Here is a 22,816-nt window from a genome sequence, read left to right as displayed (position 1 = left end):
CCGTGTCTCTACATTAATGTTCAGTACCACGCAGAGAAGCTGTGTGATTTGGACACTTAAGCACACTTAATTTCAAGATGTGTATTGTTTTCAGAAAGCTGTCTAGAAATGCTCAACTATTTTCTTGCTGAATTACATTATCATTTTACACATACACTGGTTTCTATGTGTGTCTCTGGCTGGCTTTGAACTCATAGAGATCCGCCTTCCTCAGCCTCCTGAGTGCTGAGATTAAAGGCACGTGCCACCACTGCCGGCTTTATATTTTCTAACACTCATTTACTTCTGTGTGTCTATGCGTATGTGGAAAGGTAGCTGTGTACTTCTACAATGCATGTGGCGGAGGTCAAACTTGCAGGAATTGGTTCTCTCCTTCTACCACATGGGTTTCAGGAATTGAAGTTAGGTTGTCAGGCTTGGTGGCAAGTTTCGTCACCTCCTGAACCATCTTACCTGCCTCTGAGCTACATTATTTTAAGAGAGTTGTGTTCAGATACACGCAGCTGAGTGAGTCCGCACAGGAAGGAGATTCAGATGCCTTTGGCAGAGCATACCACTACAGTAGCTCTAGTCTGGACGGCCACCAGGCCACCGTGCTGCCATGGAGCCCAGGACAGGGCCTGTTAGCAGACAGACAGAGATGGACATCAAGGCATCTTCTACCATGCACAAACTTTTGTAGAGTTTTCTTCAAGTAACGAGAAAGACAGAAGATAAATACTTATTCTTTGGGATATGAGGCCTCAGGACAGCTTCTCATTTTTTAACTCAAGCATTTTAGAGACTAAGAATATTTAAGTGTTTACAAGTCCAGACCCCTATTCTGTTTATAATTTCCTACCTCGTTTATACTGTACTTAGTTGAAGAAATCTCAGAATACTAACAAAGAAAACAAAAATTTTAAAGGTCATTTGAAGGTGGTGCTCACACAAACACTAAAGTGCAGTCAGATCTACTTGGGAAAGTGTCAACTTGAGTCCAAGAGCTGTATTTTTCTATACTGCACCACGTCTTCTGCATTTCACTGTCTCTGAATTAAAGGCAGGTCTACAATCTCTACAATTTTGCTGCTTTTCACAATAGTGCTTGTGTCTTTAATGGAAGAACAACTTTCTTTTCTCTAGCACCAAGAGCCCCCCCCTTTTTTATCATTTAATCATAATCTAACTTCTTTTTTAATTAATATTTATTGAGCTCTACATTTTTCTCTGCTCCCCTCCCCCCCAAGGTCCCCATGCTCCCAATTTACTCAGGAGATCTCTTGTCTTTTTCTACTTTCTACTTCCCATGTAGATTAGATCTTTGTAAGTCTCTCTTAGTGTCCTCATTGTCTAATTTCTCTGGAATTGTGGTTTGTAGGCTGGCTTTCTTTGCTTTATGTTTAAAAACCACCTATGAGTGAGTACATGTGATAATTGTCTTTCTATGTCTGGGTTACCTCACTCAAAATGTTTTCTAGCTCCATCCATTTTCTTGCAAAATTTAAGCTGTCGTTATTTTTTTCTGCTGTGTAGTACTCCATTGTGTAAATGTACATTTTTCTTATCCATTCTTCAGTCGAGGGGCATTTAGGTTGTTTCCATGTTCTGGCTATGACAAACAAAGCTGCTATGAACATAGTTGAGCACATGTCCTTGTGGCACGATTGACTATCCTTGGGATATATAACCAAAAGTGTTATTATTGGGTCTTGAGGAAGGTTGTTTCCTAATTTTCGGAGAAATCGCCACACTGACATCCAAAGGGGTTGTACCAGCTTGCATTCCCACCAGCAATGAATGAGTGTTTCCCTTTCCCCACAACCTCTCCAGCATAAGTTGTCATCAGTGTTTTTGATCTTGGCCATTCTTACAGGTATAAGATGGAAGGAATCTCAGAGTTGTTTTGATTTGCATTTCTCTGATGACTAAGGATGTCATTTCCTAAAGTGTCTTCCAGTCATTTTAGATTCCTCTGTTGAGAGTTCTCTGTTTAGGTCTGTACTCCATTTTTTTATTGGATTATGTGATCTTTTGGTGTCCAATTTGAGTTCTTTATGTATTTTGGAGATCAGACCTCTGTCTGATGTGGGGTTAGTGAAGATCTTTTCCCATTCTGGAGGCTGTCATTTTGTCTTGTTGACCATGTTCTTTGCTTTATATAAGCTTTTCAGTTTCAGGAGGTCCCATTTATTGTTTCTCTCAGTGTCTGTGCTGCTGGGGTTATATTTAGGAATTGGTCTCCTGTGCTGATGCATTCAAGTGTACTTCCCATTTTCTCTTCTATAAGGTTCAGTGTGGCTGGCTTTATGCTGAGGTCTTTGATCCATTTGGACTTGAGTTTTGTGCATGGTGATAGATATCGGTCTATTTTCATTCTTCCACATGTTGATATCCAGTTATGCCAGCACTATTTGTTAAATATGTTTTCTTTTTTCCATTTGATATTTTTTGCTTCTTTATCAAAGATCAGGTATTCGAAGATGTGTGGATTGATATCTGGGTCTTCTATTGTGTTCCATTGGTCCTCCTGTCTGTTCTTATGCCAATACCAGGCTGTTTTCAGTACTGTAACTCTGCAGTAGAGTTTGAAGTCAGGGATTGTGATGCCTCCAGAAGTCTTTTATTGTACAGGTTTTGGCTATCCTGGGTTTTTTTGCTTTTCCAAATGAAGTTGAGTACCGTTCTTTCGAGGTCTTTGAAGACTTTTGCTGGGATTTTGATGGGCATTGCATTGAATCTGTCATAATCTAACTTCTAACAGCCGTAAGGATCTACTTTGTAAATCGAGCTCAAGAGATATCTGAAGACTTCATATCAACAGAGAGAAAAGGGTGACAGAAAAGAAGGCAGTGGCTTTTAGACAGCCCCTTTGGTCAAGGGGGTTTCCAAGTTTTAAGACCTTAGTGGAAACCTGCTTAGCAATCGGTTTTCAGACACAGCCCTAAATCCCAAGGAGATAAACCAGCTCACCATAAATGCCCAGCAAGCCCCACAGAGATGTGAATGAGTGTGTGTGTGTGTTCCGTGACATTCCACACTGACAGTCCTTACCTTCTGGGCGAGTTCTGTGAAGATCTGGGCAAGCACAGAGAGCAGTTTGGCAGTGCTCCGGTGAGTTGCCAGAGACAGGGCCAGGAAGAAGAGAATAAGGTCTGAGAAGCTGCAGAGCATGGGTACCAGGCGCACTAGCAAGCAGCAGGACTGGCTGAAGACCTGAGAAGGACAAATGCCCAATTACATTGCTGAAGAGACATTCCCTCCTGGAGAGATGAGACGTTCTAATTAGACAGTGGCTGTGCCACCTGACTTGGGAATGTGCTGAAAGTCATCCATTATAAGTCGCATGTGTTTTAACCTCATCTCCTAGCTCAAAGACTTTTTCCTTATACACATTTACAAACATTCACTGTATGTTCTCAGCCAACCCCTTAGCTAGTTAACAACATCAACACCATCATCATTATTACTATTGTTACTACTATTATTTTTGAGATAGGATCTGACCCTGTAGCCTAGGCTGTCTTGGAACTCACCAAGTAGCCCTGGTGATTCTCTTGCTTCAGCTTCCCAAGTGCTGGGATTACAAAACACAGCACACAGCATTATCATTACTGTCTCCTAACATGTGTGCTGGGAAGCAAACCCAGGTCTTCTGGTAGAGCTGTGCACATTCTTAACCACTTAACATGCCTCACCTCTTCAGCCCAGCATTTTATTTTTTTAAAAAAGGATTTATCAATAAATTTTACTAACATACCAGAGTTGGCCCTAGATGTAATGACACAGAATAACAATGACCTATAAAAACAAGTTGCTCCTTACTGATATAGTTTATAACCAGGAGCATGTGATGGGGATGTGACAGACACAACGGGCATTCTGGATGGCCAGCAGCTCTGCACCTGTCAGAACAGAGGGCTAGGCCCACGGACTAAGGTGAAGGCCACTCTCCTCACCTACTCTGAGGAGCACGTAGTCTGCCAAAAGCAGCTGGTTACCTTGTGCTTGGTTGTGCTGCCGTCCTCACTGTAGGACTTCAACCTCTCCAACAGCTCAGACACAGAAGAAATTATTTTCTGGACGTGTAGAGTGCTCACACTGGCCCAGAAGTCGTCTTCTAAGAGTTTTGTTAGATGTCCTGGTTGCAGTCTCTCAAAGACTGCCTCTTCTTTCATTTCTAGCAACACAAACAGCAAAACAAACCTTTTCAAGTCTCTACTCATGAAGTCCATGTCTAGCATCTGTCTTTAGTTAGCCAAAGAAACAAACCATTAACTAAAAGTCAGATCAACTCTAATGTTATTCGCACACCTTCAGACACACCATCCTCTTCCTGTGGTCTCTTTTCAGTGGCGCTGTCTTCTGTTTTCTGCCCGCCTCTTTCTGCTAAGCTCTGGACGGTGCAGAGGACGGCCCGGATGGCAGCTTCTACTTGCTCTGCGAAGTCTTCAACAAAGCTTTCCCCCAACATCTGGTTTTCTAGTAAGGAACACAGTATAGAGCAAAGCTGAATCTCAAGCCACACTCAGCGAGAAATGACTGCAAGTAAAGTGCTCTACGATTGGTCGTCACTGCGTGAGGCTCTGTGGAGCCAAGCGTGAAAAGGGCAGATTCCTTGTCTGTTAAACCTATGAAGCCATCATTTTATTTCAATAACACAAAAAGAATACAAAATAAATAAATAAAGGGGGCTGGAGAGATGGCTCAGAGGTTAAGAGCACTGACTGCTCTTCAGAGGCCCTCAGTTCAATTCCCAGCAACCACATGGTGGCTCACAGCCATCTGTAATGAGATCTGGCGCCCTCTTCTGGCATGCAAGCATACATGGAAGGAATGTTATATACATATAAATCTTAAAAAAAAAAAGAAAATAAATAAATAAATAAACAAACAAAAACAAAGCACAACACAATAGTTCTGGTGGTGAGCAGAAACTCTGAGTTTCTCTAGCCTATCGGCCTTAGGCATTTCAGGCTAACTCAAGCTAAGGGAAGCAGTAACGGATGAGTGAGCCTGTGCTCCTCTCAGGCACAAACCTCCACCAGGATAGAAGATGTCATCAGGAAAAATCTGGATTAATTTCCCAGCACCACAGCTCTAAGTTCTCACCTCCTTGCCTGTGTGACACGAACAGGCGTGCTTTCCAGGCAGAGAAGTCATCTATGGCCTTACTAACTTCTCCTCTTAGATACTCCAGGCTTTCCACTAGTGCCATCCGTGAGTCCGTCTGCTCAACCTGTATCCCTGGAGGGATGAACAAGGACTCTAGGCCTTGCAAATGTGCTGACACTTGGGACAGACAACTCAGCCCAGACGAACAAACTTCAAAATCTTCCCTGCAATAGAAATAGCACAGTGTTGAAAGGAAGGATTACAGTCAGGTGTCACAAAGCACCATGTAGGTTTGCTGAGTAACAGGATCATGCACAAGTTTCTTCATGATTTTAGCCAAGACTGAAGTCTCTACACGCAAGAGAGACACACTTACCAAGTATGAAAGAGGGTCTCACAAGACTGCTGTCTGATTTTGTCCACACCAGTTTTCATAGTTTTAATGGTTTTCAGTAGCTCTGCCAATCTTGCAGTTGACTGTTGCCAAAGTCGATCTGGTCGCCGCATCTGGCAAGCAGATGGTAGCTGACTTGTAGGTACTGGGGATGGGTAGCTCAGATCAGAGGGAAGTAAGTTTGCTCCTGATACTGGTCCCTTGGCATCCATTCTCTCCAGGCGAGGGGCAGAAGGCTGCTCCTGCACTGGAGCATCACTGTGGCCATCAGTCGGGTCTGCACCGGGACAGCACTGGAAGAGCCAGAAGAGCTGCTCCACCAGAATTTGGCTCTGCATGGCCAGGTGCTGCAGTCGTTCTGTCCACTGCTGCACACTGTCCTGGGGTGGGAAGGCCACAGGATAAACGGTGGGCCCAGCCAGCCTGCTGTGAATCTCCTGTACACAGCTGAGCAGGTTCCTGTGCAGGAAAATGTGGGGAAAGAATAATGGCATCTTCGGCCATGCCACCAGGCTCTTTGTAAAGAGTGAATCTGTCTGTGTGCTTCTGAGAAAGTGTGCTTTCTCATGTAACTAAGAGGGGCTAGGGATGTAGCTCAGTGGAAGAGGAGCAGTTCACCAGGAGGAAACAGGATTACACTTATACACAGACGGGCTGGAGGGTCATCTAAGTATGTGAAAACAGGTAAAAATCTATTGAAATGTCTCCCCAAATTAAACACGTGCTACAGTCTTTCAGAAAAGGCATCAAAACCCATTCCATTATCAGTTGAACCTTACCTGCCAGCCACCTACCAGCCACAGCGCTGCAGTGACTTCAACTCTTTCTGCCTTGCAAATGTTGCTAAATAAGCCCCAATGAACTGAGCAAAAAAATAGAGCTAAACTGTGAACAGTTTAGAAATATTGTCTCTAAGCCAAGAATGCACTCAACAGATGCTGACGGTGGTCCTAATGTTCTCATCTTTTAATCATCCGCTTCTACTGAAGAAATCTAGAAGCCTGAGAGAGGCAGACCTAATCCAATCTCAAAGACTGGGAAGCCCTGCAACCAAAACCACAACCTGACCATCAGTGTATCCACAGTGAAGGTCCTCATTCCAGACCCAGCTCACAGAACTCTTCCTACTGTTTTTGCGGGGCCCTGAACTCACTCCAGCAGACCGCTTTTCACAGTCCATGCATAGTGCCCCGCATCAAATGAAGAAGTAGTGCTCAAAGAAACTCTACTGACCTCTCTGGACTCCAATCCACTCCAGAGAGCGGAGGCTAGTCCTCTTAGCGCATGAACATACCTGAGGATGATCCACTGCTCAGTCAGTGTGGTCAGGGAGCGACGCTGTCGGATGAGCAGCTTCATCAAGTGCGCTGAGAACCCTTTACACCTCTCAACATTACCCATGCCCATCTCCTGGCAGAAGGAAGAGAAAAAGCACGCTGAAGGCATTGCTGATAACCCGTCCTCCTCACACATGCACCAGAGGGTCCAAGAGAAATTATTTCTTCCTTAAAAGAAACTATGACTTTACTTGTTTTGCCTGCATGTATGTATGTGCACATATACATGACTGAAGGTACATCTGATGTCCTGGGACTGGAGTCAGACAGTAATGAGGGATCATGTGAGTGCTGAGAACTGAACCTGGATCCTTCCTAAGAGCAGCCAGTGCTCTTAACCACTGAGCCATCTTTCCAGCCCCTAAAAGCTATTCTGTGAAACCCAGGTGACCTTACACACACATAGTGTGTGTGAGCAGCAGCACATCATGTCTTCCAGCAGTGGCCTTCAGACTAGCTTCTGATCACTGACATCCATGAGGAGGAATGAAGTATAACACCAAAAACTGGGCAGTTGCGGTCTGTTCTCAACTCACGAGAGTTAAGTGGTGCTCTTGGCAAATGTGGTGGAACTTACTGTAACTAAGCTGTTCTAGGACCACACTAAATTACACTGATTTAAATTTAACCAGCTTGTTACTGTCTGATGAAGATGGTGACACGGACAAACAGAGCAGACGCTTTCCCAGCCCGTGTGAGTCTACCTTGACAGGAGCTGCTAGGGCTGCAGTAAGCCTGGTGTGCCGTGCAAGAGAGCGATAAAAATACTTCTGGCACCCATCCCACAAAGATGAAATTTCTGTGAGGAGCCTAGAAAAGAAATCAAGCAACTTATTGTATTAAACTACAACTGCCCACTGAAGATCCCAAGGACTCAAGACTTGGGATCTATTGGGTATAAGCCAGAGTCAACAATGAAATCAATGTGTCTAGGAGCAGGGCACTTAGCACTGGAAGCATTACTGGCAAACAAGCAGCAGCAATGTCTGTTTTCTCCAGGGAAAGCTTCATAAACTAACTTGATGATGGAAGGAAGGCATGTCTTATGCAACTGACGTGAACAGACAAAGAACTAGGGATAGACATACACAAAATGCTAGCAAGGCAGGAACAGCTTAACATGGGGCCACACAGGTGCTAGAGAATAAAATAAACTGGAAAACGTGTCTTGTAGAAAGGAGAGGGACAGCTCACAGTCACATGAGGACCAAAATGAGATTGCAAGCACATTTGGAAATTATCTTGAAAAGCTCTAACTCTAGGAAGCTGCTATACAACTTTCCCCTTTACAGTGCTGTTCAACTCAAATTTAAAGTCCCACAAAGACACTGAATATTAAAACATGCAGATCGCTGAAAGACCTCTAGGTAGGTAACAACAAAGACAGCTCTGTCTCAAGGTGTTCAGTTCTCAAACTGAGTATTTTAGAACTCACAGACAAGCAGAACCCATGGCTACTAAGAGATCCCCAGCTGTAAATTCAAGTCAAGCAAGCAGACCTCAGGGAAGCCAAGGATGCGGGGTGAGGCTGCAGGCCAGTAGCGAAGCACACACTTAGCACAGCAGACCAACAGCAGGGGGCAAACACGCGAAGGAAGTTTAGTGACTTCCTCAATGAACAATTTAAAAGCAAACCAACCTAGAATCGGCCTCCTGAGTGCTGCTGACTATAGACAACGCGCTCTTGAGATCTAATGGGTGAAGATGAAGCAGCTCTTGAGGACTTTTTGTACGGGCCCAGGCAAGGCCTTTTCGATACGACAGACCTAGGAAATCAACAGCACTCGTTAAAGTAAAGTAACTCAGCGAGAAAAGGCTATACTCCTACCCCAAATGCCCCTTTAGTCAAAGTAAAGTTTGTGACATGTTATTCAGCCCGTGGGGTAAAGGAGCCGGGAGGAGAGAAGGGTCATGAGTGTGAGGCCGACTAAAACAGGGTAAGTCCCTGCGTTTTAACACAATTCCAAGTGACTCAGATGCTGAAAACCACTGTTCTCTACCTGTGACAGGGGAGTAAAAACACTACCAAAAGCAGAAAATATCAGTTCTAGGTACCGCATCACAAAACCTGAAAAGGTGTGGGGACCAGTAGTTCATTGTAGCATTCTCCTATGTGTGCCTGCAATTCTTAGAACGACATTACACAACTCTGTCTAGTACTTTATGTTTCAGGAATGTCTCCCCAAATCACCCATGTCACCACTACCCCCAGGCTGATTACAGGGGCTGGGGATAAGGCTCAGTGGGTAAGAGTATTTGCTGCTCTTCCTGATGACCCTGTGTTCAGTTTCAACTGTCTGTAATTCCAGCTCCAGGGGAACAGACGCTCTTCTGGTCTCCATTAGTACCGGCACAGATCATGGCGCACATGCACATCCTAAAACCTGAAAATAAACACGAAAGCTGGTAACTGCACTTTTCAGTGTTTCAGGAGCATCCCTTACCAATTTGTGCAAGGTGTTTAAAGAGATCTGACAGAGCGCGATGCTTCCGCATGAGAATGTGCTTGGCTTCTGACTGCTGCTTTTCTTTCTCAGCAGAGGGCTCCACACTTAAGCTCTGCAACTCACTTACAGAAGAAACCACTTCACCTGTAGGGAAAACATAAAATCCCAAGGCCTTATTAATGTGTGCATGTTTGCTCTATGTCTAGGAGCTCCTGTGGCATGGGGGCTATGGTAAGTACCCTTCCTCTTTCACCTGCACTCTTAATAGTTCCTAGCATTTGGCGAATGTTCAATCAATTGTTTGAACTACACTTGTAAAAATGCACAGAAATGGGAAAATAATGTATCTCTTAAAAATAGACCAAACCAACAAACCAAAGAAAAACCAAAACAAAACAAAACAAAAAACCCCCACAAACCTATTTTTGAGAACCAATTGTACAGCTCATTATACCATGAATTTTAATCATCCAGGAGAATTTCTGATAATTGTATTCCATTCCTTCCCTATAGTTAGTATAAGCTAAATGCTCTTTTAATCTATACAACTTTAGAAGCACTTATCTGTAGTTCTAATTCATTTCTTTATTTAGTTCTTTTGCGACAGGGTTTCTTTCTCTGTATAATAGCCCTGAACCTCACTTTGTAGACCAGGCTGGGCCTCAAACTCACAGAGATTCATTCATCTGCCTCTGCCTCTCGAGCGCATGGTCTATGGCATAAGTTCCAGGACAGCCAAGGCTGTTACAAAGAGACACCATACCCTGTCTCAGAGAAAAAAAGACTTTGCACGCAAAGAAAGAAGGATGAAATTAAGATCCTCTACATTATTATCAGGTCTCAGCCTTTGGACTTTGATTTTTAGCACACTTGTTTAAATAGTATACAAGATGTCAAAAGAGACACAGGTCCCACATTCCCAGCCATCATGGGCTGGGGGGGGGGGGAGGATAGAGTAAGTCTCACTTTTGCCCTGGCTGTGAGCACTCACCAGTGAACTGGTCAAGGCTTTCCACTAGGTAAGGTAGGGGGCTCTTCTTCATAAACACCAGGCATATTTTCTTCATTCGCTTTGAGAGTTTCGGCAAGCGACACAGAAGCTCTCCCTCCACAGACAAAGGACCAGCGAGCTGATACCGCTCTGTAAGGGAAGTCTTTGAGACAGTACAGGTTAGTTCCCTACCAAGAAACAGAGCAACAGTCACATCCTCCCCTCTTTTTTTAATTTCAAGACAGGATTTCTCTGTGTAGCCCTGGCTGTTCTGGAACTTGCTTTGTAGACCAGGATGGCCTCAAACTCACAGAGATCCACCAACTTCTGCATTCCTCCTTGTCCAGCAAACACAAAATCATCATCTCAGGAATAGATATAGCACATATATGTGGATGCTTAGAAACCTGAATTATTTTTTTGTATGTGGATGACCTAGCATGTCATAAGGTTTTAACCTAACAAGATACAATGAACAGTAAGACTGTGGTCATCATGGTACCAAACCAATGTGTTCAGGTATAAATCAAGGCAAATGGGCTGTTCCCTATCTTCCTGGTCCCAAGGACAGTTCACAGGTGTTGAGGTCAAATATCAATTAAAGGGAAAACTTCATCCACTGTGGCACATTTTCATCACTAGCACCCCCCGATCCTGAAATCCATATGTTGTCACCATCAGCAATCAAAAATTTTGATCCGAGTGTGGCAGCAGAGAGTTGATAAATAGTCTATAGAAATTTGCCAGCATATGGAGATATGAGCACTTGTTACTATACTTATCCAATGATTCTAAAATAGCTCAGAGACCTCACTGGTGACTCTGTGAACCCCAGGATGGGAAGCTCAGTAAGATTCAAAATAAGTACTCTCTGGAGCAATGCTCCTCACACCCAAAGATAGGTGGCAGGAGCAGCCTACCTGACAGCATCCACTTCAGAGCTCTGTCACTTACATTTCCAGAAATTTTGCACACCATCTCAAACATGGTGCTGGCAAGGAAGCACAAGCAAGCATTTACAGTGTGAACTCAGCAGGCCCTGGGCAGCTTCCTCATCTACCTGCTCCGCTCCACTAGCTCGTTTTATTATCTGTAGATGTACCCATGTGTCTAGATGCAATCAGGTCACAGAATTTTTGTCAGAGTTGATTCTCTCTTTCTAACCTTTATGTGGGTTCCGAGATCAATCACTTTATCCGCTGAGTCAACTGACTGGATCGTGGTTTCTGCCTAATTCTGTAGCAAGGCCAGGCAAACAACCAAATGCTATACATATCCAAAGAAGAACATCCCAAAGGCATTCCTTGTCTGGTTCCCAGGTCATCTCCTAACCAGAAAGATCCTGTTTAACTGCCTTAGGATTAAACATGCAGCATCCACGGACTAGTTAGTACCTGCTGTGCTGTTGGCTGTGCTAACAGGGTCTCCCTCAGTGCCCTGTTCAGACTCTGAATGGGTGATGTCTCAGTTTCCTTTGTTGGCTTTGGCAAACAGTCAGGATGTTCTTCCTTGTTGCTCTCTACCAGACAAGACTGACAGGGTTCATTCAGGACAGCTTCAAATTTCTTCATGTATTTAAAGAGGGTTCTGATCTCAAGCAATAACAGATATAGGGTTAAAAACACACCATTGTAAGGGAATTTGAAAGCAAAGAATTATAATGCATAATATACACATATACAATACCTTTTATCTTTTATAGTTATTCTGATCTCCTTAGGTATTCATAATTATTTTGGATTTTTAGGAGAAAATATATGCCAAATACTGTTACCCCACCTCTTCTACAAGAGGACATGGAAGCCAGCCACAATGGTGTTGCTTTGCTCAAGATAACCAGCTGGTAGGTGGTAGAAGACCAGCCCTCTGGGCACATAACCTGCTCTGCCCAAAGCATACATTCTTCCTGCATTTCAATTTTGTTCGTGGAAGCATAAGCGTAGTACAGGCCAGGCAGAGCAAACATTGTAGTCTTTGCAGCCTACCCTACAGAATCGTGGCTTGAAAGGTCACTCCCAGTTTTAAAAGATAGATTACCTATGTGTCTTTTCCACAGATTGTTTAATAGACCAGAAGCTGACATCATTCCACTTTGATATCTTCACAAATTCCTGAAAGACAAAGGAAGATCAGGAAAAGGCTTTTATAAAGCTTGCATCTCCATTTCTCCCTATGTTACCTACTTGTCAAAGGTTGGAGGCTATCCCATCACAAACCAAAAAAGTGTTCGGGAATACATAGAAAACTAAAAGGGGAACCATGTAATTGCCTCAAATCAATGAAAAAATGATGATCGTTGGGCGGTGTTGGCACACGCCTTTAATCCCAGCACTCAGGGAGGCACAGGCAGGGGGATCTCTGTTGTGTTCGAGGCCAGCCTGGTCTACAGAGCTAGTTCCAGAACAGATAGGAGTGTTACACAGAGGAACCCTTTCTTGAAAAACAAACAAACTAAAACAAAATGATGACCAATGGTGATAATACCACCAACAACTCATCTGGTAGGCACTCCGGCTTACAGATCACCAAGTTAGCCGAAGTCCTCATCTCAGCGCTGGCTCTTCAGTCCTACTCTTCGCTGGCTCTCTTGCCCTAAGGCACTTCATGGCACATGTCCCATGTAACCTGGCACACAGACTTCCCTGTGGTAGCTTTCTAATAAGCGTCTGTGGCCTCTTCCCCTTGTCCCTGCCTCACTCTTGTAACGATCAAAGAACAGAACTAAAGAAAAGGATGGGCTGATTTTGTTCTCTCAAGGGTAATTATGACAGTTACTAATCTTACTTTAAGTTCTTTTTCTATGGGGGAGCGAAGTTCCACAATTTTAGCTTGGACTGGGTCAAGAAATTGCTTGTAAAAATGGTACAAATTCCACAGAACACTGCAAAGTGAATCTGGAAGAAATGAAAAAGGAAACAAACATAGTACATTCACTATATTGCTTCTGGTGCCAGCCTGAGCCTTCTCCATTACCCATGCCATAAAATTATAGCACATTCCAGAGTCAAGTTTGTTGTAACATATCTGAGCTTAGCACTCCTCAAAACTGCAGGTTGCTGCCATATTTTCATTTCAACTTCTAGCAGATTTACTGCAGATCTACTGACAACCTCTTTAAACCAATCCTTTAAATTCTTTATCTAAAACTCATAAAATCAAGACACTATGCCTCAACTCTAATTAATATACAATTTATAGTCAATTTAAAGTAGTGATGACTTAATCCCTGATATCAGCAATTTTTACACAGGACAGCAAGCTCTAGGCAAGCCACGGCTTCATAGTTAGGTCAAGTCTCAAAATAAACGAACAGTACATGGTAATGAGGAAAAGAAATCCTCACCTTTTCCTTCAATTTGTGGCATCAGTAAGACATGACAATGGAACACCAATAACATCTGGAGTCGGACATGGAACTCTCCCAGTGAAGAGCCTTCAATAAATGCTTGTAATGTGCTGACCAGCAACATCAGGGTCATCTGCTTGTCATCTTTAGAGTCAAAGAACAAAACATTTATGTGCCTTTAACCATCCCTCCCGCCCCTAAAATGCAGGCAGTGTACTACGCATCAAAGGAGGAAATACCACACCAAACTGAACAAAGATTATGGTTACAGTGACTGACTTCCACATAAAACCTGTATGAAAGTTATGTATTAAATGTACTCACTGTGAATTATAAAACATTAGTATGAAGCAGCTTTAACTCAAGCATGCTAACTACTAACTTACACTGAGTTAGTTCCTAGACATACAGAACGGCTGGCGTAACTTTATGACTGGTTCTCTAGAGCCCACAAAGGTCACCTGCCTTACCTTCCTGCTCCTCTGTGCGTTCCTGCATGTGCTTTTCCAGCATCTGATAGATGGAAAACCAGTGCTTGGTGGATTTCTCAGTATGGCGTCTCATGGCATTATCCAAACTCATTGACCAGCAACTGACCGGGGTGGGAGACAGAGACATTTAGGTAAATCCAGTTGAAATCATAAATTTACACTGTAAATGCTCACTTTTTTGAGGAGGTGGGGGAAGCATCCTCACTATGTAGCCCTGGCTGACTTCAATCTCTCAGCAATCCTGTCTCTGCCTCCAAAGTGCAAGAATTAAAGATGTGCACCACCACAATAGCAAAAATTCACCATTTTTACAGACGGTCATGGAGAAGTCGTTCAGTTTGCTATCTTAGAATGTATGGCCTGCTTAAAGCTTGGCTTTAAACTCCATGACTAAAGCACACCTGTAACTGCCATGTGGTACACATGAACTCGGGGGGGGGGGGGTCACTTACTTCAGCTCCAGTTTACGCCACCGAATGATCATCTGAGTGACTAAATCAAGATGTTTCCGGAGAGACAATGTTCGACTTGCATTCTCCTCCCAATCCTAAAGAAACAAGGACCCTTTGTTGCCATTATTCAACCCTTAGTTACTTCTTCCCCCTCAGTAACACCCTGGACTTTCCTTAAGAGTACTGGGCCCATAACTTTCACCAACCACAAATCCCATTGTGACACCAATCGCTACCGTATTACAAGCAGTCATGTGCTACAACACAACAGAGTCAAAGTCAGAGACAGACAAAAGCAGAGTTTGTGGCCGTGTCAGAATTCCTGCTGCTAGCTTTGCCTTGAACAAATTCACCTGACTACTTTCTGTCAAGTGGGAAGACAGCAGACAATGTAGAGGCTGTGTGGGGATGGAGAATGATCACAGGCTGTCACTGTCCCAACACAGTGAGTTCCTCAGAGCCCTGGCCACCAGGCCCCATCCTCCAAACTGGCACCAATCTCACCTCAACTTAAAGACCAAAAATCTTCATCTTTCTCCAATCAAATTGTACCCTTTTGTTTTAACATCGGTGTCAAAAGAGAAATCTTGTCAAAATACCAAAAACTAAAACAAGGAAAAGAAATCATCTTACTTGTGCCTTTGCCAGAAGGATCTCTAAGCCATTCAGTAGCTTTGAGATGGGACTGGAGAGTGGGAAACCAGAAACCCTGTCTCGAAAAACCAAAAAAAAAAAAAAAAAAAAAAAAAAAAAAAAAAGATAAAGATTTGGGTATCTGAGTAGAATCGCCAATGACTGACTGTGAGGAGTCCTGACATAGATTTACTCTGTGTTTCACAAATACCTATAAAAACAACTGTGGAAGGGAACCTGACTGAAGGAAATACTCCCCCCATTCCACCCGAGACTCTGTGGAGCCCAGGCTGGTCTCAAACTCACAGAGATCCGCCTGCCTCTGACTATCGAGTGCTGGGATTAAAGGTGTGCGCCACCACTAAATGGCAAGGAAATCTTTTATAAATTGTATTATTCTGGAAATAAGACTGATTATGACTTTATTATTCCCTATATTAAGAGCTACTGTAAAATTTGCTGAAACTGGCATGTTTACCCTATTATTTGAGGAAGATCTTACTGGGTTAGAGGTAAGCCTTTTGTCTATGTACAAATATGCAAGACATCATCACTGGAGACAGTTTGAGGCCATATCCTATGGGCATACTTAGGTCCTTGGGCAATTCACTCCTCCTCCTAGCTGGCTGCACTACCTGTTGCAGTACAGGGTGTTCTGGCCAGTCCTCCAGCAACCGACTGACAGCTTCTGAAAAGCCTTGGAGCACAGGTTGGCACTGCCGGGCTTCTGCCACATTGGGGTGCTGGTAGAAATCATAGGGCCCGTCAGGCTTCATCATCAGGTCTGAGGATGCCTCCCCATACAGAGTGTTATAGGAGAGAGAGCAGGCCAAAAGCTGACTGCCCAGGAGCTGTTCATTCAGCTCAACTCCTGTCAAGGTAACAAGATCATGGGAAGTCAGTGAACTCAATAAGATTATTTAACAATAAGTTATAAAGATGTCAGAAACAATGAACTAACTGGGACTAAAGGCTCTTTCCAATGGAGTAATTGCAAGTTTCATGTCAGAAACATCATGCAACCAACTGATGTCAAACCAGATTCCGTGAGTTGCAAAGAATTGCTGAGTTCCCAGATTATTTTAAAACATATATGAAGTTAGAGACAAAGAATGTATCTCAATGTGAGGTACGGAGGTTGTACTCTTAGCGTCATATAAAAAAAAACAACCAGAGGAAAAGTGGAAACACTTGAAGAAAAAACAACACACAAATCAAGTCCACATCTTTTCTCATAGGCTACTAATGAAAATCTGTACTACTGTAGACTTTTAAATCAAGATTTAAAATTTTTAAGCTATGGGAACTAGGAACAGGAAACTAAATGAAAATGGCAATTTCGTTATCTTAAATTGTTCCAGAAATAGCAAAATCATCTACTCATTTTGATTTCCCAAGAGCATTTACGAGAATTTCCATACCCATCAGAGGGTAGAAGTGTGTCACCAGAGATGCTCCAGTCTGATAGCAGGATAGAAACAGGCTGAGATAGTGTTTTGCTTCATGTGGTGGCACAGTCTGTTGGTACCAAAGGGACCGTGCAAAGCTGAGGCACAACTGTTGATGTATCAGCATCACTGCCTGCATTGAACTCTGGGACAGGAGAGCTGGGTCTGTGGCTTCCTCCTCTTCTTGCCTTTCTGAAGCTCCTTTTTTCTCCTCTAGAGTGTGTTCTATCAAAATATCTGCAAAGTCCTAAACAGCAATAGAACAATGAGTTTGATTACAATCTGCAGAAAATGGAGAGAAGGAGTATGAACGGTCAAGAGAACAGTGCCATTGCTACTGAAACAATGAATACAGCCACAGAGCATAACCCGCTACCTTTTCATGCAGTGGGAAGAGTTTTCTGAGCTCGAGTTCTTCCTCCTCCTCCTCACTCAGGGCTGCCCTGCAGCTCCTGCTTCGGTATCTGTACAGGCTATTCTCTTCTTCTGCCTTCTCTTGGGCTATGCGCTCCTGTTCATCCCACTCATTGATGATCTCCTGAAAGGTCATACGGTCAGAAAAAGGAAGCATTCACAGGACCACAGGCAAGATTCATCAATCTTGGCTTCCCACATGTATGAAGGTACAAAGGGCCCCCAAACACAAGACAACAGCTAAGAAACAACATTCCATGTAGCAGAGAGCTAATGGGCTTTTGTTCAAGCTGTGGGTCATCATCACTTTCCTGGCTTCTGCACTGCTACAATTTCAACGATCTACAAGTATGCTACAGTACAGCTAACCCTAGTATACTTTTTGTTCAAGGGGGTGAGAGAGTGGACAAAGAATGCACTTAGTAGGCACTTTAGCAAGCTGGCCTAGGGTTCAACATCTGACTATGCTAGACACCTCCTGAATGCCCTGCTGCCTCAGATTTTAGGTCCTTAAATTGGCAAAAACTATAAATGATGATGGGCAGAGGCTAGAGCAGTCTAAGTAGTAGGTTCCAGGCCAGCTAGACTACAGTGAAATCGTCTCCAACAACAAAAATGTATTAAATGAAGGAAACCAACAGACAGTCACATGTGTTTTTTTCTTGTTGTTTAGTTTTTTTTTAATGTAGGTCTTTTAAAATTACAATCTAATTAAATATGAATGGATGTTTTGCTTGCCTGCATGCCTGTGCACTGGGTGTACCTGGTATCCAGAGGCCCGAGAGGAAAGGGTCCCCGGAATTGGAGTCAAGGATGATTAGGAGATGCCACGTGAGTTCTGGCAATCCAACTCTTCTCAACTAGCTCTCCAACCCCTTCTTTTCTTTTTTTCATTTAAGTCTCATGTATCCCAGGCTATCCTCAAACTCTTTATGTAGTGCAGCTGGTTTTCTCCTGATCCTCCTGCCTCTACTCTGTAAATGCTGGAATTAATTGGGTGTGTGCCCAAGTGTTGCCATCAAATATTTTTGAGGGTTTAGGAAATAGTAGGTATCATTAAAGAAAGATAATTAAATTAAAAGCCTAAGAAGTAGGATTAAATATTTATGTTTTTAAAGATTCAATTTTTATGTGTTAGGATATTTTGCCTATATGCATGTCTATACACCATATGCATAACTTCTGCCCTTAGAAGGCCAGGAGAGCGTATCAGATTCACTGAAACTAGAGTTACAGGCAGTTTTAAGAGGCACATGTGTGCTGGGAACCAAACCAAGATCTTCTGGAAAAGCAGCTAAGCCCATATTTATTTAATTTTTAAAGATAAAGAGCTAGAGCTAATGGATTTGACACAGGTGAGACAGAACTGGTTGAGGTCAGGATAACTCCTGATCTTCGTGCTGGAATGACAGGTCTGTATGTAAGCGCCCTGGTTTAGAAGGTACTAAGGAATCAAACTTAGGTCCTATGGTGTGCTAGGCCAGCACAACTGAGCTACACCGTCAGCACAGGTTTAATTTTTGTCCTATAATCAATTCTGTTCTCTAGGTTACCCAAAGATGCAAGACTATTTTCTATGAGATTTATTGTTTTTCTCTCCAAAATAGTAAATAAAGTATTAACTCTACAAAGTAACTTAATGGATGCACAGATATGAGAAAATTAGCGAGGAAATATATGACAGGTAAATAATGCAGCAAGCAGGAATGATTACCAAGTGCTATTGGGTTTGAATACTAAGCAGATGGACGCACTGGTGCCTTGCTGTGTGTCCCACAGCTCTAGTAACCTGAGACTAAGTATCACACTGCACGCAGAGCATAGAATCGACCCTGAACAGCATGTTCTTTCAGTTGCTGAGTATTAGGTCACTATACTATAATATTACTTTCTTAACAAGGTATTGTTACAAAGTAAAATCTATAAATTTGAGGTATATTATATTATTTTTAAAAAATGCTTATATAATACACACCACAAAGGAGGGCCCAGTTAATCTTTTAAAGACTGAAGGGAGCTGGGTACACCTGCGACCTAAGATTTCAAGTGATAGGTAGAATAGGTGTCACAAGTCTGGGCTACATAATGAGTGCCAGGGTGGTCAGAAATACCCAAGACCCTCAAAAAAAAAAAAAAAAAAAAAAAAAGCACAGCACAGCCCCCGCCCCCACCTCCTATACACACTTTGTAATCAATGGAGAAAAGGGAAGCATCAGATGAAAACCTACTTCCCAACCATTCTCTACCATAGCAGGCAGTCCTCTTGGCAATAGGCTTACTTGGCATAGATGTCTGAAGAGCAGCAGGGCCCTCTGATCCAGTTCGCCTTTGTACAGCACATGGGAACGCAGGTAAAGGAGAGCATTCATCAGTAACTGCTCCCGGGTCGGGTAAGGCTGGTGTTGGCTCTTGCCTTCTCTTTCCTTTCCTCCTGAGCGCTTGACCATCAGTTTCCCCAGACCTTGCAGAGCTTCCACTGAGTTCACAGAGCACAAAGCATCTGCATGAGCATGATAGGTAGGGAAACTGGGGCCCACAGACGGGAAAGCTAGCACAGCCATGGCCAGGGCCCCCAGATTTTCGGCACAGATCACACTGCTGTGAAGGGAGGCATGGACTTCAGATGCCACGAGCCTCATGCCATGCTGCAACTGCAAGACGGATGCCTGCAGTGGGGCGACGGTGTCTGGATACAAGGCATACTCTTCTACAAGTCGCTTCCTAAACTGGTGATGGGACTGCTGCCAAGAGGCCTCCTCCTTTAAGAGGTTCTGGAGCACTTGAGCAGACCTTGATCTGTCTGCGTGGAGGGCCTGAAGGAGTCGCATGAGCAGGTCCTGAACGGCAGCGACCTCAGCGATGCTAGTGACGTAGTGGTGGATCTCTTGTACCAAGGACTCATAACTGGGTTGGTGGGGTCTGAAGGCCTGTTTTTTTGACAGGCTGTGAACTACATTCTCCAGCTGACTGATCCTTTGGGGAAGTAACCTGAAGGAAAATTAACACAACATACAAATGCTGTTAGAAAAGCAGCGAATCTGGACTGGGCCCTCAAATCGGGAAAGACAATGAAGACATTAGCTAATAAGAACTGTGAGGGTAATATTAGCAATGATAATGAGACTGGGTAACATCTTTAAGCATTCATGGAGTACCACACATGTTTGAAAAGTACTTTCAATACATTTCATCAAAGCCTTGCCACAGCTCACTGACAGAGGCTGATCCAACAATCTGCCTTTGCTTTATGGACACAGACTGGATAGCATTAAGTAGGCTTTCTCTGTGTTGCTCTGGCTGTCCTGGAACTCACTCCACAGACCACTCAAACACAAGAGATCTGCTTGCCTTTGCCTTCCCAGTGCTAGTATTAAAGGCACCACTATCTGGCCTTCAATAACATTAAAAAATATTTAATTTATCTTTAATTGTGTATATGTATGTTGTGTATGTGTGTCTATATGTGGGTATGTTCACTTAAGAGAAGGTGCCTGCTGAGGCCAGAGGCATGAGGCATCAAGATACTCCGAAGCTACTTACAGGTGGCTGTGAGCCTCTCAATGTGAGCGATGGGAATCAAGTTGGGTCCTCTGCCTGAGTAGTACACACCCTTTATCACTAAGTCATCTCTTCAGTCCAACCTTCAGCATCTTTCTCCTCTTTCTGAATATACCTGCTTCCTGACCACAATGAACCATCTGGATCTAACTGGTCATATAGCTGAGCTATGTCACCACCACATTAACATAACTGCAATGCAGTAGTCAATCTCTTACTACCTTTTCTACCTTTCACCCCCAACACACACTCTGCTGCCTTACCTGATGTGTGGATGAGAGTGCCTGATAATCATTTCGTCTTCCAGGTCCCTTCCAGTCTGTAGGTGGGACAACAGGTTCCGGGTCTTCCACTCACACTGCAGCTGGCATAACTATTGGAAAAGCAAACAACAAACGGTCTTCTGTGGCCACAGCGGCGACCATGCACATGAAGACAATGTTCTGAGTGTGGGCAGAACAGTAAGATGGATAGGGATCTGAATGACCCAAGAACCTGGGTCACTCAACTCAAAACTGTTAGGCAAAAGGAACTGTATTACTCATACCACAAAAATATTAAGTGTCTACCTATAGCTGCCTAACTTTCATCCCCTATCAGCTCCTCTTCAAAATACAGTACATGTATCTATCTTAGTATGTTAGTTTCTTCAGTTTGTTTGGATGTTCAAGTGGTAGCAAGGGCCATATTATTTGAATTACACTCACAATCTCTAGGGTCTAGGGACACTATTCCGTTATTTCTCTGACAATGCCTGTTTCCCCTCTGCTAAGTCAAGTCAAAAATCTTAGAAGAAAATGCAGTCATTACAAAACTTGTGAGAACTCTCCCCGCTCTAAACAGCCTTATAGGGCACAAAGGAGTCAGTATATGCAAATTCAGTGAGCCAGGGCAGCCCAGCCCAGGCTCTCCACCTGGCCCTTACCTCCTCTTGGGCGTACTTGAGCTTGTATGCCTTCTTCACTGCAGGGTCGAAACGTGCCTGGGGAAGCCAAGTCTGAATCTGGAGTAAGCCAAGGCTCACCCAGAGTCTCCCGCGCAGGGCTGCTTCAGGGAGGTTCTTCTTACTCTCCACTTCATCAGAAAAGTAGTGCAGGGAGGCGAGCAAGAGGCAGAGAAGTTCTTTGGGCAGTGCCTCCTGACTACCCATGTTCCCGAGAGTCTGCTCCACATACTGGAAGGCCTGGCTGTCTCCAAGCAGCAGCCGTTCACAGTTCTGCATGTATTTCTGCCGCTGGTGCACGGGAAGCAGCTCCGTGAGGCCGAGCAGGTGCCAGCACAGCACCAGCCCCTGGAGCCGTGAGTCTGTGCGTCTGTGGGGGCACACAACACAGCACTTATGGAGGCAGGGACTCAAACAACCTCCTTGACTATACACTTTCACTTTAGGAACTATTAACCACAGACTGTTATTATTTAAAGGCAAATTTCTCATGTAATCTTGCATGATTTTCTATTTATAACCTGTTGTTTCCTTTTTTTTGAGACAGGGTTTCTCTGTGTAACAGTCCTAGCTGTCATGGAACTTGCCGAGATCCACATGCCTCTGTCTCCCAAGTGCTGCGTGAGATTAAAGGCATACACCATCACCACCCGACGGCTCAAATATTCTTAAAATCCCAGAATCAAACTCACAGTAGCCTGTTATGGATTGCAAGCATGTTAATCTATACAAAAACTCCCCTCACCTTCCTTCACTTACCAGAAGGCAGTTCTGAATGAACCCTTGCTACACATGGTAGAAAGCAGACGGCAGCATTACAGACTATTTCCAGGGGGAGAAATACCTGAATTCAGCTACTGAAGGCACAGACATGTTGGTCCAAAGCAACGAGCTGATGTCCTGGAGCTGCTGGGCTCTCTCAACCCACTCCCCCAGGGTGACGTGTGAGGAAGACAGGAGGGGCAGGCCGTTTATGTCCCAGTGGCTTGCTCTGCTGCTGCTTGTTAACACACTGAAGCAACACTTGGAAAAAACAGCTCTGCAGAGGCTGCCAGGGCCCTGAACAACAAGAAGAGAACCAAGTAACTGAGAGATGGAAGTAGACAAAGGAGACAGGAGACATAAGAGGTGACATGAGACAAAGTCTGTCAAAGTGAGACACAGAGATAGCCATCCACAACAAGGGTCACGTGGTCAATACATGATAGAAAAAAAACAGTACATCCTACACGGCTCTTGAGAATCCATAAGATTTATCATCAGAGGCT

The 22,816-nt window shown here is 43.8% G+C and overlaps 1 protein-coding gene across 1 annotated transcript in view; it reads right to left on the bottom strand.

The window, feature by feature from the left end:
- Mdn1 (midasin AAA ATPase 1) overlaps nucleotides 1–22,816 on the bottom strand; it is a 124,396-nt gene that overhangs the window by 23,033 nt on the left and 78,547 nt on the right. Inside the window, exons 60-83 of the mRNA XM_013351852.2 lie at nucleotides 22,393–22,607; nucleotides 21,531–21,918; nucleotides 20,869–20,978; nucleotides 19,327–20,035; nucleotides 17,010–17,171; nucleotides 16,607–16,880; nucleotides 15,820–16,056; nucleotides 15,186–15,280; nucleotides 14,553–14,647; nucleotides 14,080–14,201; nucleotides 13,607–13,753; nucleotides 13,048–13,157; nucleotides 12,301–12,374; nucleotides 11,658–11,850; nucleotides 10,264–10,426; nucleotides 9,270–9,416; nucleotides 8,465–8,591; nucleotides 7,530–7,635; nucleotides 6,783–6,898; nucleotides 5,471–5,947; nucleotides 5,092–5,318; nucleotides 4,294–4,461; nucleotides 3,981–4,159; nucleotides 3,034–3,195 (exon numbers count right to left, since the gene is read on the bottom strand). Coding sequence (XP_013207306.1) covers nucleotides 3,034–3,195; nucleotides 3,981–4,159; nucleotides 4,294–4,461; nucleotides 5,092–5,318; nucleotides 5,471–5,947; nucleotides 6,783–6,898; nucleotides 7,530–7,635; nucleotides 8,465–8,591; nucleotides 9,270–9,416; nucleotides 10,264–10,426; nucleotides 11,658–11,850; nucleotides 12,301–12,374; nucleotides 13,048–13,157; nucleotides 13,607–13,753; nucleotides 14,080–14,201; nucleotides 14,553–14,647; nucleotides 15,186–15,280; nucleotides 15,820–16,056; nucleotides 16,607–16,880; nucleotides 17,010–17,171; nucleotides 19,327–20,035; nucleotides 20,869–20,978; nucleotides 21,531–21,918; nucleotides 22,393–22,607 — 4,803 coding nt within the window. The remainder of the gene's footprint in view (nucleotides 1–3,033; nucleotides 3,196–3,980; nucleotides 4,160–4,293; nucleotides 4,462–5,091; nucleotides 5,319–5,470; nucleotides 5,948–6,782; nucleotides 6,899–7,529; nucleotides 7,636–8,464; nucleotides 8,592–9,269; nucleotides 9,417–10,263; nucleotides 10,427–11,657; nucleotides 11,851–12,300; nucleotides 12,375–13,047; nucleotides 13,158–13,606; nucleotides 13,754–14,079; nucleotides 14,202–14,552; nucleotides 14,648–15,185; nucleotides 15,281–15,819; nucleotides 16,057–16,606; nucleotides 16,881–17,009; nucleotides 17,172–19,326; nucleotides 20,036–20,868; nucleotides 20,979–21,530; nucleotides 21,919–22,392; nucleotides 22,608–22,816) is intronic.

This window comes from Microtus ochrogaster, linkage group LG5 (genome assembly GCF_000317375.1).
Source record: "Microtus ochrogaster isolate Prairie Vole_2 linkage group LG5, MicOch1.0, whole genome shotgun sequence".
Classification (NCBI taxonomy): Eukaryota; Metazoa; Chordata; class Mammalia; order Rodentia; family Cricetidae; genus Microtus; species Microtus ochrogaster.
The sequence above is the reverse complement of the archived record's forward strand: the minus strand, read 5'-3'. Positions and strand labels throughout refer to the sequence as shown.